This window comes from Prionailurus bengalensis, chromosome B3, assembly GCF_016509475.1.
Source record: "Prionailurus bengalensis isolate Pbe53 chromosome B3, Fcat_Pben_1.1_paternal_pri, whole genome shotgun sequence".
NCBI lineage: Eukaryota > Metazoa > Chordata > Mammalia > Carnivora > Felidae > Prionailurus > Prionailurus bengalensis.
This window is the reverse complement of record NC_057355.1, coordinates 17,380,850-17,398,416: the sequence shown is the minus strand read 5'-3', so window position 1 is coordinate 17,398,416 and position 17,567 is coordinate 17,380,850. Positions and strand designations below refer to the sequence as shown.

At 44.8% G+C, this 17,567-nt stretch overlaps 1 protein-coding gene across 1 annotated transcript in view; it reads left to right on the top strand.

The window, feature by feature from the left end:
- The window catches only part of IGF1R (insulin like growth factor 1 receptor), a 309,821-nt gene that overhangs the window by 223,487 nt on the left and 68,767 nt on the right, over positions 1-17,567 (top strand). Inside the window, exons 3-4 of the mRNA XM_043554778.1 lie at positions 12,239-12,551; positions 16,747-16,895. Of these exons, the coding sequence (XP_043410713.1) occupies positions 12,239-12,551; positions 16,747-16,895 (462 nt within the window). The remainder of the gene's footprint in view (positions 1-12,238; positions 12,552-16,746; positions 16,896-17,567) is intronic.

Genomic DNA, 17,567 nt, shown 5'->3' with positions numbered 1-17,567 from the left:
TTCCTTTTACAAAGAGGTAGGTACCGCTTTTGAGGCTGTGTCAAAGAATCTACTATGGTGTCTAGAAGCATTTTTGCAAAGAAGATCTTGAAAGGGCTTTGCAAAACTGTGAGGGCACTGACTAGGTGGGTAGCCTCTCCAAGGAGGCAGCTTTATTTGTTGACCGCCTGCGAAGAGGCCGTACCACGATGCATATGTGTGGACAGGTGTGCACGTACAAATGTAAATCCCAGACATACGACACAAATCTACCCCCATAGGTACTTCATGCATTTAACACTGTCTCCTGGTAAACGGTGCTTTGGTTGACCAAGTTGTATCCCAAACAGTGGGGGCTGGTCTCTAAATAGTAGTTTCCCCACAAGTGGCTACATTCAGTTAATGCATTTAAATTATGTTTACGTGTTTATGTATGTGGAACGGGGGGGGGGGGGGGGGGGGGGGGGGCTTTGGCCTGGCTGATTCCAGTACTGCACCTTTTGGACTTACAATTTCCACCAAAATAAATCGGAGGAAGTGGTATGTGTAGCCAAGTTGTACAGCACCGAGCTTCTAACAGGTATGTGTAATAAACAATGTATCAGTAGCATTGATACTTTGGTCAACACCAGTAAGGCAGGCAGTTGCCCAGAAATGGGCCCTAACACCGGTTTTAAGAGCTGTAGCCAAAACCACAAAGCTGGAGGCCTCTCCCTCGGAGCTTGGCCTCCACTTGGACAAAACAGCCCCCAATTTGTCCCTGCGGGACACAGGCCTGCCTTGTTAGGAAATCAGCAAAGTTTAGGAGCCCACAATACCTCACATAACTCTGTGTACAGTAAAAGAGTGTGGAAATAGGGCTGTAAGCACGAACAACCAGACAAGTTATAAATATAGAATACTCTCTCAATTCCACTTTAGTTAGTCATGGAGGGACAGTGTGAGTTTTATAAACTTATAAGGAATATACAAACAGTTCCACATTTAAAATAACTTGGAGTAATTTTTAAGTGTGTGAAAAGGATATTTTTTCCACCCTGTCCATTTAAGCATCTGTGACAGGCAGTAGTAAGTGATTGGTGCCTCTATGTGCTCGTGCCTGGCGGTCACAGCACTGGGGAAGGGTTTCAAAAGAGTCACCCATTTGGCAGTGAAAGACTCAAAAAAAAGATGGAGGAGGTGGGGGGCGTGAGTTGTGTCTGAGGGAGAAGCTCCGTGTTCCCGCATGAAGAAGCAGACACAGGCCACCCTCGCCGCGGTCCTGCCTGGACCCCCGACATGTTCCCCCATTTCCTTGATCTTTTTTCCCCACTGAGTCTTGTCTGTGGTTCCCAAGTTTGCATGTAGGCTTTGAATATGAGTTTGGAAGAAAGAATTTGGGGACGATTTTCAAGTACGTTAGGATGATTTGATTTCTTTTTTAAAGAATACTGTTTTATAAAAGTAAAGAGAGTGGGAAGGCAAATCTCCCCTCCCCCCCTTAATATCTGACTTTATTCCTTTCCTTTTCCCTCACCCCCACCTAAGGAAAATTTTCTGTGATGCAGTGTCTCCATTTGCCAGGCATTTCTTTTTTTTTTTTTTTTTAATTTTTTTTTTCAACGTTTATTTATTTTTGGGACAGAGAGAGACAGAGCATGAACGGGGGAGGGGCAGAGAGAGAGGGAGACACAGAATCGGAAACAGGCTCCAGGCTCTGAGCCATCAGCCCAGAGCCCGACTCGGGGCTCGGACTCACGGACCGCGAGATCGTGACCTGGCTGAAGTCAGACGCTTAACCGACTGTGCCACCCAAGCGCCCCTTGCCAGGCATTTCTATAGAGATTAAGCCCATTGGTATATTTTATCCTCCGTCAGGCAGAGCAGGTAAGAGCGTCACAGATCCAGTGACCTCTCCCCCACAGATTAGATAGTGATTCCTCTTTTTTCTTAATATCAGAGAATGACACACTTTAGTCAAGTTGACAAGTATCATCTTTCTTCCTTTAGAACAAATCTAAACTGTGAATAGGTTCTGGGGTTCAGATCGGCCTCTCTACCAACCTCTCAATGGACCTGTGATTTCATCACTACATGTGAGGAGTAAAGGCTAACTTACAAGGCTAATTTTGCCACCTGTGGATCACGCAAGCAAAATTTCATAGAAAATAAAGGGAATGAAACACTGTCACAGGCCAAAATGTGGAGGAACCTTGAGAACGTTATGCTAAGTGAGAGAAGCTGTCCACAAAGGATCACACAGTGTCTGGTTCCATTTGTGTGAAATGTCCAGAATAGGCAAATTTGTGGAGACAGAAAGTAGATTAGCAATTGCCCAGGGCTGGAGAGGGGATTTGGGGGGTGGCGGGGGGGGGGGAGGTAGGAGAGGTAGACGATGGGTACGCAGTTTCTCTGTGGGGTGATGTCTGCACAATTGAGTGGAGATACTAAAAGTCATCAATTTGTACACTTTAAAGGGGTGAATTGTGTGTGAATTATATCTCAATAAAGTGGTTATAAAAAAAAGGTGTGAAGGAAGGGAAAAAAATCACATAACCCACAGTAACCCAAGCCAGCTCAGCCAGAACAGGATTCCTGATCTGCCTTGTGCTTTTCATGGTATATCCATTGTAATCTTACATTGTATCTTTGCTCTAATGGATGCGCTTTCTTTACTCTTCTTACTAGTTAACCCTGGAAATTTTGACTTAATAATGGTGCTACCTAGAACTTTCCTCCTTCTGGATTCTGGGCTGCTTGTTTCCTTCGGCTTCTGTTTTCTCTGTTTTCTCAGTGCTCCTCCCAACACAACTTACCAGACCTTGGAGACTTAAGCAATCCAGTAGGCATTGTCTGGAGATGATTATTTCTTTTGCTCATTAATGAAATGTTCACGGGGCACCTGGGTGGCTCAGTCGGTGGAACGTCCGACTTCAGCTCAGGTCATGATCTCACAGCTTGTGAGTTCGAGCCCCGCGTCGGGCTCTGTGCTGACAGCTCGGAGCCTGGAGCCTGCTTCTGATTCTGTGTCTCCCTCTCTCTCTGCCACTCCCCTGCTCACACTCTGTCTCTCTCTCCCTCAAAAATAAATAAACATTAAAAAAAATTTGTTTAATAAAAAAATGAAATGTTCACAGATGCTTTCAGTAGCCAGTATGAAATGTTCTCCCATACCTCCTGGCTTACCTTGTGTACTGGACAGTGAGGTCTAGTCTTGGAGCTCAACTATTTTCTATTTCTTACTTCTTTAAGCCTTGATTATATGTGTTTATGAGCTGACCTAGAGGAAGGCACGGAACTTTTTCTTTTCCCCTTCCTCCTCCATGACCACGTTTTCAGTCTTGCTGAGACATATTAACTGGTGAAGGAAATGAAGCTGGTTATCTAATTTCATGAGTTACACTTATTTGGGTGACGTGGGTTCTGCGGGTCACTGAGCCTCCCTGGGTCTTACTGGTCGGGCTTCCTGAGAGCACAGTCATTTATATATAGTTGCATTTGCCCCACAGAATGTGTGCTAACTCAGTGCCCTCCATGATGGGAGCTGTTACTTCAGTATTGCAACTTAGCAATGACATTTAATGGTACATCTGACAGGGCTCAGCCTTGCAAATTTGTGCTGGAAAAAATGTCCTTGAGGGTTCTATTTGCTGTAATTCAATAAACAAAGAAGGCTTCGTGGGGACATGTTATCTCCGTAATATCACCTGGATGCTTGTCCCTTTTCCAGAGTGTCATGTTTCGTGGGTGTTGTCCTTCCTTCTGATGACGTGGTGTACCTCAGGGAGGAGAAAAAGGTGCTGGGACTTGGGATTTTTTTTCATGATGGAAGCATGCTTAAAAAGAAAAGTGGCACAAGAACCATATCCTAGCCCTTTCCTTTTAGATGACACAGACTGGCTGAAACATAGTCCCGCCGTGGAACAGAGTGGGTGAAGAGGCTACCACCAACAGTCTGACAGATCTAGGTTTGAAGCCCAGCTTTACAACCTAACAATTATTAAATTGTACATGAATAGCCCTGGACGGTGATTAAATCTCTGTGCCTCCATTTGGTCATCTACCCATGAGGATAATGATACTGACCCCATGTGATTATTAGGAAGATTAAATTAATGTATACAAGGTACTAGGTGTGTATTGTCAGGCCTGTGAAAATGCTCAGTGAAGGTCAACTTTATGTTAACAGAGAGTCCTGTATTTAGACCAAAATTCCATCCATATAAGAAAGACTCAAACAGGTATTTTTGATCTGAAAAAGAAGACAGGAGTTTTAGGCAAATAGTAGCTCAGAATGAGCTATCTCAGCACAATAATGATAGTTATTTCGGAGTTGCAGTGATCACCCCAAGCATACTGCCTTGGTCACAGAAGAACACCATTGGTCTTCTAGTCTCCTGGCATTCCACACTGTCCCATCTACTACCGCCGTGTTAAGAGTAGGTTTGGGGGCAGGTATTGAGAAGCAGTGGTACTCATGTATGTTACGTGAGCTGTGACTGAGTAAAGCATTCAGAGGGAGGCCAGGATCACCGTGTTGGAATTTGGAGCCTGAGTATTTGAAAGTCTGACCTGTAGGGACGCCTGGATGGCGCAGTCGGTTAAGCGGCCCACTTCAGCCAGGTCATGATCTCGCGGTCCGGGAGTTCGAGCCCCGCGTCAGGCTCTGGGCTGATGGCTCAGAGCCTGGAGCCTGTTTCCGATTCTGTGTCTCCCTCTCTCTCTGCCCCTCCCCCATTCATGCTGTGTCTCTGTCCCAAAAATAAATAAACGTTGAAAAAAAAAATTAAAAAAAAAAAAAAGAAAGTCTGACCTGTAAAGAAGAAAGCCTGTGCTTACCCTGAGTATCAGACACCCAATGGGGCCTGGGGAGAGTGCCAAGGAGGAGGAAAATGCACGCTCATTGGGTATAAAGAAGAACTTAATCAAGGTTGGTGCTGTCTGGCCATTGGAGTAGCACTTTCTCTAAGGTGAAGAACCCCCTAGACATTTGCAGAGAAGTGTCTGAGACAGGCATGGGATGAATGACCTCTAAACTTCCTTTCAGCTCTAAGGCTCTGTGCTTGGATGAAAGGGGTGAATGTGACCACAGTACTTGTCGCTTCTGAACTGGAGACAGATCTAATGGCCCTAGAAGCTTCTTGCACAAGGCTGCCTGCTGTTGCATGCCCCAGAGTGGACCCTTTAGATGGAGTGGAAGGTGCAAGAAGACAGTTAACAGGGAGGGAGTAGTAAGGAGAAGAAGTATGTAACTTCTTCCCCCCCTTACAAACCTCCGTATCTCAGAAAGTTCGTATGTTAACACAAGGATGCTTTGTCCAGGGGCCTTCCTGTTAGGAAAGAAGCAGACTCCAAACTGGGTCTTGAAAACCGCTTCAGATTGCAAAGAGGAACTCCTTGGTACACATTTGGGAGAAAATGAGGCTCACTGTGTTGACAGGTTCAGAAAGAACCTTCAGTGGGCACGCTGAATGCTCTTGGATCCAACAGAGAAGACCGAGTATCTTCAGGAATCTAACCTGAATGCAGTCAATGTTTTCTCTAGTACAGGAGGAGGTTTCTTTTGGCCTTAAGAGAAACATTGTTGCAAATGTGACTTTCTATGGGGAACGTTTTAAGATACCGGTTGCCACGTGAACTTTCTTTTGCCACGGGTAACTGATTTGGCTTATACGACAGTCTTCCAGGCAGAAGCTCGTCTGCCAGTTGTTTTAAGCTCCGCTTGGGATTTCCAGGCAGTGGTTCTCCAGAGTTTTCCATTAGCCAGTTCTCAGGATGTCAAGAAACTTGATAGGTAGATTCTTCTTGTCTTCCTTTTGAGGAAATTGTGCTTTACTATAAATATGTGCTATATATATATATATATATATATATACATATATATATATATATACACACACACACACATATATATATATACACACACACATACATATATATATATATGTATATGTATGTATAAACACACACAGGTATGTGTGTAGCTCATACATAGTTGTATCAGCTGTATTTTCGTTTTATTTCATGGCTTCTAAGCATTTTCCCATAAGCCTGCTTTTGACGCTAGCTGACTTGTTTAGAGAGCCCAGACTAATACACTGGGATAAAATGTAGCAGCTCTCCCTGAGCCAGGGAAGCCTTGATGTTCCTCACACTCTGCTCCCATTGATGGAGGTCTTTGCTTGGGGTGATGGGTGGGGAGGAGTATGCATGAGGATAAAAGGGAGGACAGATTGAAGATTATTTTACAGTGTGAGAGCATCTGGCATACACCAAGCAACACATCCCAAACTGAACTGATCTTTCTCTGTCCCTCCGAAAACAAAAGCTCGCCACACTTCCCACATTCTCCAGATGTATCTTCAAGCTGCCTGCTCTCCCCATCCGCATCACTGCCTCTTTGATCTGGACCACTGTCACGGCGCACGGTGATGGCAACCGTGACTCCATGGGTCACCCGTCCTTTCTGTTTTCCATATAGCAGCCAGAGTGAGCCTTCTAAAATGTACATCTGCTCATGTGACGCCCAGCTTAGAATCCTTAAATAGCATCCTTTTCCTCTTTAAGAGTACTCCAAACTCCTACTTGTGGGTTAAAAGGCCCTTCTCACCTCTCTCTAACTTGGGTCTCACCATCTTTCCTCTCTGTCTCCTGTACCCCTGCAGTCCCCAAAGCCTTGGTCAGTCACACATTCTTCCTGAGTCTGGTTCTCCTGGCCCGCATTCCCCATCGGTTCTGCCAGCACCCCCATGCACCTGCTAGCTCCTGCTGGCTTTTCAAGCTCCTGGCAGTCTCTTCTCCTGTAAAGCCCTCCTCACTGGTCCCTTGCTTGCCTCTCTTGGTACTCCCACTGCCTGTCCTCAGGGTGGGGAGCCCCAGGAGGGCTGGCTGTCCTGTGCTTGTGTGTCTACAGGACCTGGCCTAGGGCCTGGCTCCTAAGGCTGATATTTAACAGTCCAAAGGAGCCTTTCTCATCCCCTCACCTGTGGCTGAGTGCTCCCTGGAGGACAATGCCAACAGCCTTGAATGGATTTGGGCATTCAGCTCACCCAGCTGGCGTCCCTCCCATCCCCCTGCTCACGATTCTATCTGATGGAGTCAACTCCTCCCCTAGCAGGATGAGAAAACCATAAAATTTCTCTTGCCCCTGCATGTCCCTTATGCACTTTGGAAATTAAAGTGCATTTTCCTGGAGTTAGCCGTGGTTCACCTTTATGCATAAGGATGCATGTCAGTCAGGAAAGGCATGTGTCACAGAGGGTAACCCAGAAATAATTAAGATGTCTCGAAACTAGCCTGTGTTTTGACTCAGAAGTTTGACCTCACTCAAACATCCATGAACTATTTCTATTCTTTGTCACAATTTTATCCCAAATAATTTCCAAAATGGCCCCCTTTCAATTTTTTGTTCCGTAAGAAGAGGTTGACTTCTCCACCTTCAGTTCCAACCGAACACTTCATAATCGGTTTTAAAATGGCTTCTCTTTGGTAAAGATTGTTAAGGAACTGACTGGCAAAAACAAAAACAAATGTAAAAAACAAAAACAAAACACTAAAAACTAGAAGGAACTTAATAAGTACAAGGACACCAGGGAGGGAAGAAGTTAAAGGCTGATATGTGACTTATTTGCTGCCCCCCAAAATGAAGGGAATGAGCTTTTAAATGCAACACCTCATCTTTATGTGGCCGTGACCCCAAATTAATCCTTTTAGTGGTTGGTGTGGGACATGTCGTTAGTTTTTCCAGCAGTTTAGATAGGCTTTTGTTTTTATTGTTGGTCATTCTGAGAATCCCAATGAATAGAAGGATCTCGTGGGCAAAATAAATTTGCTTTTCTCCCTGTGTGTTTGTTACCTTATAGCAGCTTCCATTTTCCTCTTATTTTGAAAAGCTGAAATGCCTTTTAATCATGTTAGGTGTGCTCCTATTCATGAAAGCCAGGGAAGAGGCTCTCTTCTTTTTCTTCTACAGCTCCGTAATTGGAAATTTGGTAACTGTACTAAATTTTAAGTTTTGGCATTTGTGTGGAGCAGCCATCCATCTGCTGGCGAGACGCACTGCCCAGGGCTTTTCAAGAAATCCCTTAATAGTCCTAAACACTAATAATATTTATATACATTGAGAAGAGACAAAATTTACAGCAGGCTTCTGGGGCTGACTCCAGGACTCTCTAATCCTGAACTTCCTGAGTGTTCTCCTGCCTCCCAGAATCCTCTGATTGTGCTGCTGGGGGAACACCAGCTTCCGTCTCTGGAGCAGCCTCTTATTTAGAGTTTGTCCTCCAGAAGACAAGTGACCTCTCCTTTCTCCTCTGTCCCATCACACCCCGTTTTTATTCCCCTAGAGTATTCAATATGTGGCGTGCAGTTTGGATCATGTAACACAAAGGAACCCCTTGATTTGTGATCCCTTTAAGAGGAATTGTTCTGCCTATAAATAACATGATTTTACCTAATTTAAGCTTTTCTGAAATTCCTTCTGAAGTAGCTCCCGTCGCTGAAACAAAACCCTAATTCCCCAGCCTGTGTGCTGCTTGTGGCAAGAACTGACTGACCGTGCCGCTCCATGTAATGCACTCCTTTGAAGGGTCTCGGTGGACCACTGCCCAAAGATGCTATTTCCACTGGAATGGGGAATGGAATGCAAAATAAAGCTGCAGATACTTTGTCAGGGTTTTTCTTTCTTTCTTTCTCATACTGGAAATGCGCAACATTTGCATTTGGGTATAACTGATTACCAGCCGGTGCATGGGGATATTTTTTCTATTGTTTTAAATGCTCTTGAGTTTCTAATACTATTTACTGTGAACGTCTGCTACTTAGGATTTTATGTAGCATTTTATTTAAATCATAAGCGAGGGAAAGGGGGTTTCGCGAGCAGATACTGGTCCCAGTTTCTGGGACTCAGGGGGTTTTTTATGTTTATTTTTGAGAGCGGGGGGTGGGGAGGGGGACAGAGGATCCTAAGTGGGCTCCAAGTTGACAGCAGTGAGCCCAACGCGAGGTTCGAACTCACAACCCAGGAGATCATTACCTGAGCTGAAGTCAGATGCTCAACCGACAGCCACCCGGGTGCCCTTCATCTGTGTTATTCTTTATTCTCATCCTTATCATCTTTCATCTTGCAGCTCTAGCCTCAGTACCTCTTCAAAACCTTCCCTGGTTCCCAGGGCATGCCATGCACCTCCATTCGCCCCTGTACTCAGCTGCCATATTGTCCATTCCTTGAGGGCAACATCTGACACACAGGTGCAGCACGTTGCTAAATGAACACTTGCTAAACAGGTAGATAGCTAAAGGATAAATGGCCTTCTGTTCCTGTTACTAGTTTAAAAAACCTGAACCAAAGATACACAGTTTGTTTGTTCTTTAGATCTTGAGCCTTGAGGTTACCTCCATAATGGATATATTTGAAATTAAATAGTCTCTTAACCTATTTTATTATTAGATATGTTCATGTGTGAGAGCTGATGACAGAACCTGTGTGTGTGCGCGTGTGCACGCACACGTCTGTGTGCATTTACTACAGATATGCAAGGCTTATAAATTCAAATTAGTGTTACCCTCTTCAAGATGATCTCCTTGGTAGACAATATTTGTATCTCAACATTTTAGGAACTCCTATCTATAATACATACTTTGTTGGTGTGCTTAGAGATAGTTACTTCTCGTTATTTGTTGGGTAGCTTAGTTTTTAGAAATAGCCAGAAGTCATTGAGGCAATCCTGGTAAACAAAAATGACATAAACCAACAAGAATGGTTTTCTTCTTTGCTTGTAAGTAGCTCTGAAGGTGTGTGCATCTCAGTTGGGATTTTTTCAGTTGGATCTAACGAATAGCAGGCACATAAATAAGATAAAAGTTTACTTCTCTCTCATCTGGAGAAGTCTAGAGGTAAGCAGTCCACGGTCATGAGGGACCAAGATCATTTTATCTTGTTCTACCTTCTTAATGGCCTACCTCATGGTCCAAGATGGCTGCTTGAGCTTGATGCATAGATCCTACATTCCAGCCAGCAAGGAGGGAGGGCATGCTCACTCTGTTTTAAGGAATCTTCCAGTAAGTTCTAGCCAAAAGGTTTTCTTACATCTCACTGGCTAGGACATATGTCACTTCTAGCTACAAGAGAGGCTAGGAGAGGTAATATCTAGATATATTTTGGGGGCAACATGCCCAATTAAAAACTCAAGGTTCTATTACCAAAATAGATGAAAAGAATAAGTAACGGAAGGCAACTTATCGTCTCTGCCAAAAGATGATTTCAAATGAGACGCTTGCAAAATTATTTTAAGAAGCTCAACAGTATCCTGAGAATTTGTCCGTTTTCTTCAGAGGTGACAGTTTTTATTTGAATGTCCAAGTTCTGATGTCCATTTTTAAATTCACCTATTTGCAGTAAGATAGGAACTCTTGGATGCAACTGGTAGGGTGTAAATTGGCACAAACTTTCCAGAGCATAGTTTGACTTGGCGAGGTCAATTCTGGAAATTGATCCTAAGGAAATAATTAAGGATTCTCATGAAGATTGCAGTGTTCATTGTAATAATAAAATGTTGGGAGTAAACAGAATGTCTCATAGTAGGAGACAGGTTATAACCTACACTATACTGTGAGATGCAATGCAGGTGTTAAGTGATTATGGAATCCACGGTATATTATGCCAAAAAATGGTTTCAGAATGGTTTGTTCTTTTTTTGTAGATATTTATATGTACATGCACTATGCGTAGGAAGGGACCTGGGAGGGGTGTGGGGGCGTTCCACATGAAGGTATTAATAAAGAGGGCATTTGAGGCAAATGGACTAGATCTCCTATATATTTTCATTTCTTTTTTTTTTTTTCAACGTTTATTTATTTTTGGGACAGAGAGAGACAGAGCATGAACGGGGGAGGGGCAGAGAGAGAGGGAGACACAGAATCGGAAACAGGCTCCAGGCTCTGAGCCATCAGCCCAGAGCCCGACGCGGGGCTCGAACTCACGGACCGCGAGATCGTGACCTGGCTGAAGTCGGACGCTTAACCGACTGCGCCACCCAGGCGCCCCTATATTTTCATTTCTTAATTGTGATCTCTGATACTATTTTGAGTACATATTTTGATTATAAGGAAAAACAATAGAATCTTCACTAAGTAATATATGTCAGAGTCAATAATATACATATTTAAATAATTTTGTGTTTTTTCCCAGCTCAAGAAAAAGTAGGAGACATCTAATACAAACCAGATTTCATATTTTTGTTGATTTATATTTTATCTGCCAGTGAGGCTAACAGCCCCATGGAGTGTGATCATTACAGCATTGTTATGGAGACAAATGCTAGCTCATCTGCTTGGGACATGAATTGTGGATCTCTGGTTTTTAGACACTGCTTTCACTTAAGTTGAGCAGAGGGGCTCAAAGGAGAATGTTTCTAATACGCTGTGAATCCTCCAGACTCAGAGACACTGCCCACCCACCCTTTTTTTGTTGCTTTGTTTTGTTTTGTTTTTGTATTTGAGGAAAACAGTCAGACACAGGGTCCTCTCAGTTATATAATAGGTTAAGATACGGGAGTAAGTTAATACCATCGTTTTTTGGAATCAGACCTTTGATATCCAAGCAGACACAAACTTCTCTAAAGCCATTTTGTAAACCTGAATAGTATCGTCTTTACTATATTCTAGGTTAATCATTTTTAAAGTAAATGATTTTTTAAACGATTTTAAGATACTCTTAATATCATAAATAATAAAATAATCTTTGAAATAACTATTTCTGCACGCTGAGGCTTTTTAAGATATTCAAGAAATACATTCAAAATGCAGAATGAACAGCGCATAATGCTTTTTAAAGGAATAATACACCGTATTGTTCCCATAGGGCTACCACATTATCACATTGGCCTGGGGCAAACTTCTAATGTGGCTATTACTACCCTCGTTTTATAGATGAGAAAAGAGAGAGGGTCAAGGTCAGAGAAGCTAATGACTCATCAGGAGCAAACCGGGAGCAAATAGGAGAGGCTGGACTTTAAACCTGGTCTCCTGACTCCAAATACAGAGTATATTCTCCCTGCCTTGATCAAAGTGTGATTAGGGTCTGTAATACTGTCATTGCAAGTCAGTGGGGACTGCAGAGCGGGGCGGTCAGGTAGGTGGGTGGGTGGTAGGTTGTCGGTCACTGGAGAGATCCGGTGGGGATGGGGGGGGGGCGGGAGGGGCCGGCCACCATGCAGGCCAGGCCCGGAGGAGGCTGTCCAGCCCCGGCCAGTCTCACACGCTGTCCCTTCCGCCCCCACAGTGTGCCCGAGCGCGTGCGGGAAGCGGGCGTGCACGGACAGCAACGAGTGCTGTCACCCCGAGTGCCTGGGCAGCTGCAGCGCGCCGGACAACGACACGGCCTGCGTGGCCTGCAGGCATTACTACTACGCCGGCGTCTGCGTGCCCACCTGCCCGCCCAACACCTACCGCTTTGAGGGCTGGCGCTGCGTGGACCGCGACTTCTGCGCCAACATCCCCAGCGCCGAGAGCAGCGACTCCGAGGGGTTCGTGATCCATGACGGCGAGTGCATGCAGGAGTGCCCCTCGGGGTTCATCCGGAACGGGAGTCAGAGGTCAGTCCCGCAGTCCCCGCTCTCCCACCCCCACCTCCATCCACCCCCACTCACCCCCCCCCCCCCCCCCCCAGGGAGCAGGGAGGTTGGCGCTGCCCTTGTTCCATCTGGGCGGTGGGAACCCTGGGAGGTTAAGAGTGATGGATCCACTTGAGAGAACAGGCATAACTGACATTTTGTAGGAGATTCTAGGAGCAGTTGGACAATAATAGTAATAATAATAATAAATATAATAATAATAATAATAATAATAATAATAATAATAAATGGCTTGCATTTGTTGTGGAAGTGTACTACCTGGCCATTTGAAATTAAGTACCTGACTTGCTGGCCTAGGTACGGCCTGGAGGTCACTCTCTCCCCTCCCTGCCCTTGCCAGGCTACCATCCAGGCCGTGCTGGGGTGTGGGGGAGACCTGGGAGGGCTGTAGACTTAGGATGGCCCTGCCCCACTTCCTGCCACTCGGCACAGGTCCAGTGAAGTCTTTGGGAGCACAGGCAGAAAGCCAAGCCAAGCCAAGCCAAGCCCTGACCAGCATCCCTGGGGCAGCCTGCAGGCCCAAAAGTCCGATAACACAAGCTCCATCCTGTGCCCACGCTAGCGGCACCAGACTAACCGGCAGCTTATAAAGTAACCTGTGTTTTCCGTCAGCACCTGCTCCTCTCGCTCGCTGGCTTCCTCCACCATCACCTTCCCTCGTTTTTGTCCATCTCTCTCGTTTTCCTTCCTGAACGTGGGGACTTCACTTGGGAAGCAAAGAAGTTGTCCACAGCAGAGACCATCCCCCTCGTGCATGCCCACCGGGCTTCTGTAAATTTGTTGTTGGCTTATGTTTTTCAAAAAGCAATAATAGCATTGTTGTAAAATAGGGAACTATAGCCCTGGAATCAAAAGAAGACTAGGGATATGGGGTTGTTCTTCCCTCCTGTTAGAGCAGAGGACTTTTAGGGAAGAATAGTTCAGTTGCAGTGGGCCAAATGCTTCCTCCATGATTAGCTTAGCACCAGGAGACCCTTATGTGCCTGGGTTCTGTAGCAATCTTCTGCAAGTAAAAAATACTATTAGAAAAGTAAACACTAATTTTGAATGTGCAACTCACCTGCTTTTTGCTGCAGTCTATTTCTGGTAACTGCATCAAGCAGTTTTATTTATTTATTTTGAGAGAGAGAGAGCACCCAGGCACAAGCTGGCGGGGACGGGGGTGGTTGGGGGTGCGGGCCAAGAGAGAGAAGAGAGCAAGAATCCCAGAAGGCTCCACCCTGTCACTGCAGAACCAGACACAGGGCTCGAACCCATGAACCGTGAGCTCAGGATGGGAGCCTAAACGAAGAGTTGAACACTTAACCCACTGAGCCACCCAGGCACCCCTCAAGCAAGTCTTTCGAAAGGGGATTGTGTATTCCAGTGTAATATTTGGAGATGTGCCTTATACCCTAGGCTTACTTTCAAGACAAAGCTAGAACTGACATGATTTCATAATATTAGACATAGAACAGCTTTTCACCTGTTATAATGGCTTTAACTAAAAGATAGTGTGCCAGGGACTCACAATGAGCTCTAAAGTATACATGTTCCACCCAGAATTAAGTCTACCACATTTTATTCCCCTTTTATTGGCAGACTTAGAACTTAGGAGGGCTTTCCCAGTGCCCTGGGCAATGCCTAGAACCCACATGAGGCGCAGCTATGCTTCCTCCGTGGGAGTGGGAATGGAGATAGGGCAGCTGGTGCAAGAACTGGGGGTGGCACCATCTTTGTCCTCGGGGTACCCCGTCCTGCAATGTAGTACGCCAGAAGGAAGGGAGTGCTAAGCATTTCAACAGTGTTGTTTCTCCCACTGCAGTGCGTTTTCAAAGAATCGAGCTGTTATTTTCCCTACCAGCCCTTATAGTCTGTTCAGAGCTACAGATATACCTCTTCTATTTTAAGATAAAACACCGTCAAGAAAGAATAAATACCCCTCTCAGCCTTTAAGGCCTATTTGACACTGAGTTTAAAATATTTATTAATGCTGTTTATACCCTCTCCGTACCAGAATGGATTCATGGAAGCTTAATCTATAAACATGTAATCAGAGCACTTCCTTAGAAAAACATTTTTAAAGTGCTAGATGATTCCTAGACAGTTTAGCAAAGGTGTTTGGTTCAGAAATTGCTATTTGAATAAAACGTCAGGGAAAACTAAACATACACTTAACACGCGACCCTAGAAGTTATACTACTGGACATTCATCCCGGAGAAATGAAAACATACGTCCACAGAACAACAGGTACACAGTTGTTCATAGCAGTTTCATTTGTAATAGCCAAAGACTGAAAACAACTTAGATGTTCCCCAGTAGGTAAATGGTTAAGCACACTGTGTTACATGCATACCGTGGAGGAATAATTCAGCAATATAAGGGAGCAGAGTGTTGAAATACACAACAACTTGGATAGATCTCAAGGACGTTATGCTGTGTGTCAGAAGGTCTCATACTATGCCAGAGACTCATATGCCAGTCTCAAAAGGTCACATACTATGTAACTCCATTTATATAACAGTCTCAAAAATGACAAAATTCCCGTGATGGAGAACAGATCGGTGGTCACCAGGAAGGAGTTAGGGAAATGAGGACAGGGTGGCTGTATGGGAGAGCTTCGTGAAGAACGTCTGTAACTTGACTGCATGAAGATCACACAAGAGACAAGATGACACACACAGAATTATAGGTACATTGTAGCAGTGTTAATTACCTGGTTTTGCTATTGCATTATTATTATAGAAGATGTAACCTTTAGATGATGAAACTAGGTGAGGGGTCCAGGAGACCTTTCTGTACTCTATAACTTTCTGTGAATCCTCAATTATTTCAGGAAGAAAAAAAAAAGGTTTTTTGAAAGGGAGGGTGGGTGTATTATATGGTGTGTAGGTGAGTTAGAAGTAATAAAAGACCAACAAAAAGTGCTGAAGGGAAGTTACTACCCACAGTAGAAGTAAGAATGTTGTGTGTGATGTTACAGGAAAGAGAAATCTGCCTTTCTGGGGTTGGCCCAGCTCCTTGGGAAACGTTGCCTGGCATTCTCCTGACATGAAATGGGAAAAGAACAGGGAAATTTTGTTTACCTATGAGCTTATAAACAAAACAAACTCCTGCGCCATTGCCTTAGATATGCAGGAAAGTTCCATTAAAAAAAAAAAAAAAAAAGCCTTTCATGAGAAGAGAGTTACAACTGCTTCCTTGAATGTTTTTTACTTACCTTCATGAAGTTGAAAAGGCCATTCAAGAACAACACTGGAAATACACCTGGCTCATCAGTTCACCATTCTGTTTATTACACACATGTTCCATAAGGTTGTACCTTTTATTTTGTTTGGAAATCAGCCCACTTTGATCCCGGGTCTGTGGTTCAGCAACCTGATGAGCATTTTGTCCGCTGTTTCTTAAACAACCGTAGGTGATCAGGAGAAGGGCCAGTCTCACTCACTGATCCCCGAATCTTGGTGGTTAGCAGCATGTTTGGGATAGCATTTGAAACGGGAGTTCATTACAAAGTAGTGCAAGTTCCTCGCTTTCATCGCGTGTACAGCGGAGAAAACCACCCAGATCCATTTATAAGTTGCTGCAAAACACCGTCCAGACATAATTTCATTTGTGCTTTAGCAAGAAAATGATGGATCTGTGCTATTCCACATGCCTTTGGGAATCCCTCACTGGGTTTGGTTGGGAGGCGGGCCTCGAGAGTTAGTCTCCCCTTTGTGGCGGAGACACCGCTGGCCCTGTGCTCTCCCTGTGCAGTCTCCCAGGCTGTGCCAGGGAAGGCCACAACATCGGAGAGCGGCCCCATTTTCCACAGGAGCCAGCAGCGAATGTGTCCTTTCTTCCAGGCTGTTTTCTCCCACATGGAACCAGCTGGCTCCCCAGCCGATAGGATGCCTCAAGGGTGCACCACATACTTTGTCTGGAAACAAGAGGCACGCTTTTCCTTTGTAGGCACTTTCTCCTTTTGGTTGAAACTTGAGTGGCTTATCCTGGGTGGCTTAGGGATGAGATGTGGCGTGCTCACTTACGTGCTTCAGAACCGCTGCATTTTGTAACATGTGCCGCAAAAACAACCAGAATAAAAGCGCGCCTTCGTGATTTTTTTTTTTTTTTTTTTTTTTTAATGCACGGAGCCTGACTCAGTTCTCTTGGTTGATTCTTTATCTTCAACAGCATGTACTGCATCCCTTGTGAAGGTCCTTGCCCCAAGGTCTGCGAGGAGGAGAAGAAAACAAAGACCATTGATTCTGTTACCTCTGCTCAAATGCTCCAAGGATGCACCATCTTCAAGGGCAATCTGCTCATTAATATCCGCCGAGGCAGTAAGTATTCCATCCCCCCGGAAGAGATGGCTGGATCCCTTGGTTTCCTTTTGTTGATGGCTTTCCTTCCCATCCGTGCCTCACAACTGCAGTACGGGCCTAGAAAAACAACATGGTGCATAAGCCTCGTGCCCAACACCTGTTTTTTGAGTTTCCCTTCAAGATAAAAAACCAGATTGAAAGGCAGTCTGTTTTTTAGCCGTGCGCTCAGTGTCGATTCACGCTGTGGGTCGCCACTCGTCTTTCTGTTAGTCCCATCGCCCCTGCAGGAGATGCAGGTCCCAACACACACAAGCCCCAGAAGAGGCTGGTAGACCGAAGGTATGACTCTGCAGCCTGCAGCTGGAGCGGGATCACGTGGCTCCAAGTCCAAAGAGTTTTGGTTACTTGAATGTATTGAGGAGACTGAGCAAAGAGAAGAGTTTAATGATACCACTTTGAAATTTTATTGAGTCCAAAGAGTGGTTAATCTCCTAATTTACTTTGGAGAGCCGGAAAAAAAAAAAATACAAGTGTGTGTCATCAAAGCTTCAATCTTCACCCCGTAAGATTGCCATCATTTGGAGTAGATGGCATTCCTGGTAATTGCATGTGTGCAGAAGCATTACTCATGGACTTATTCTGTGATATTTTCGTTTCTGATCTTCAGCTGACAATGGCTTCTAGCCTTAA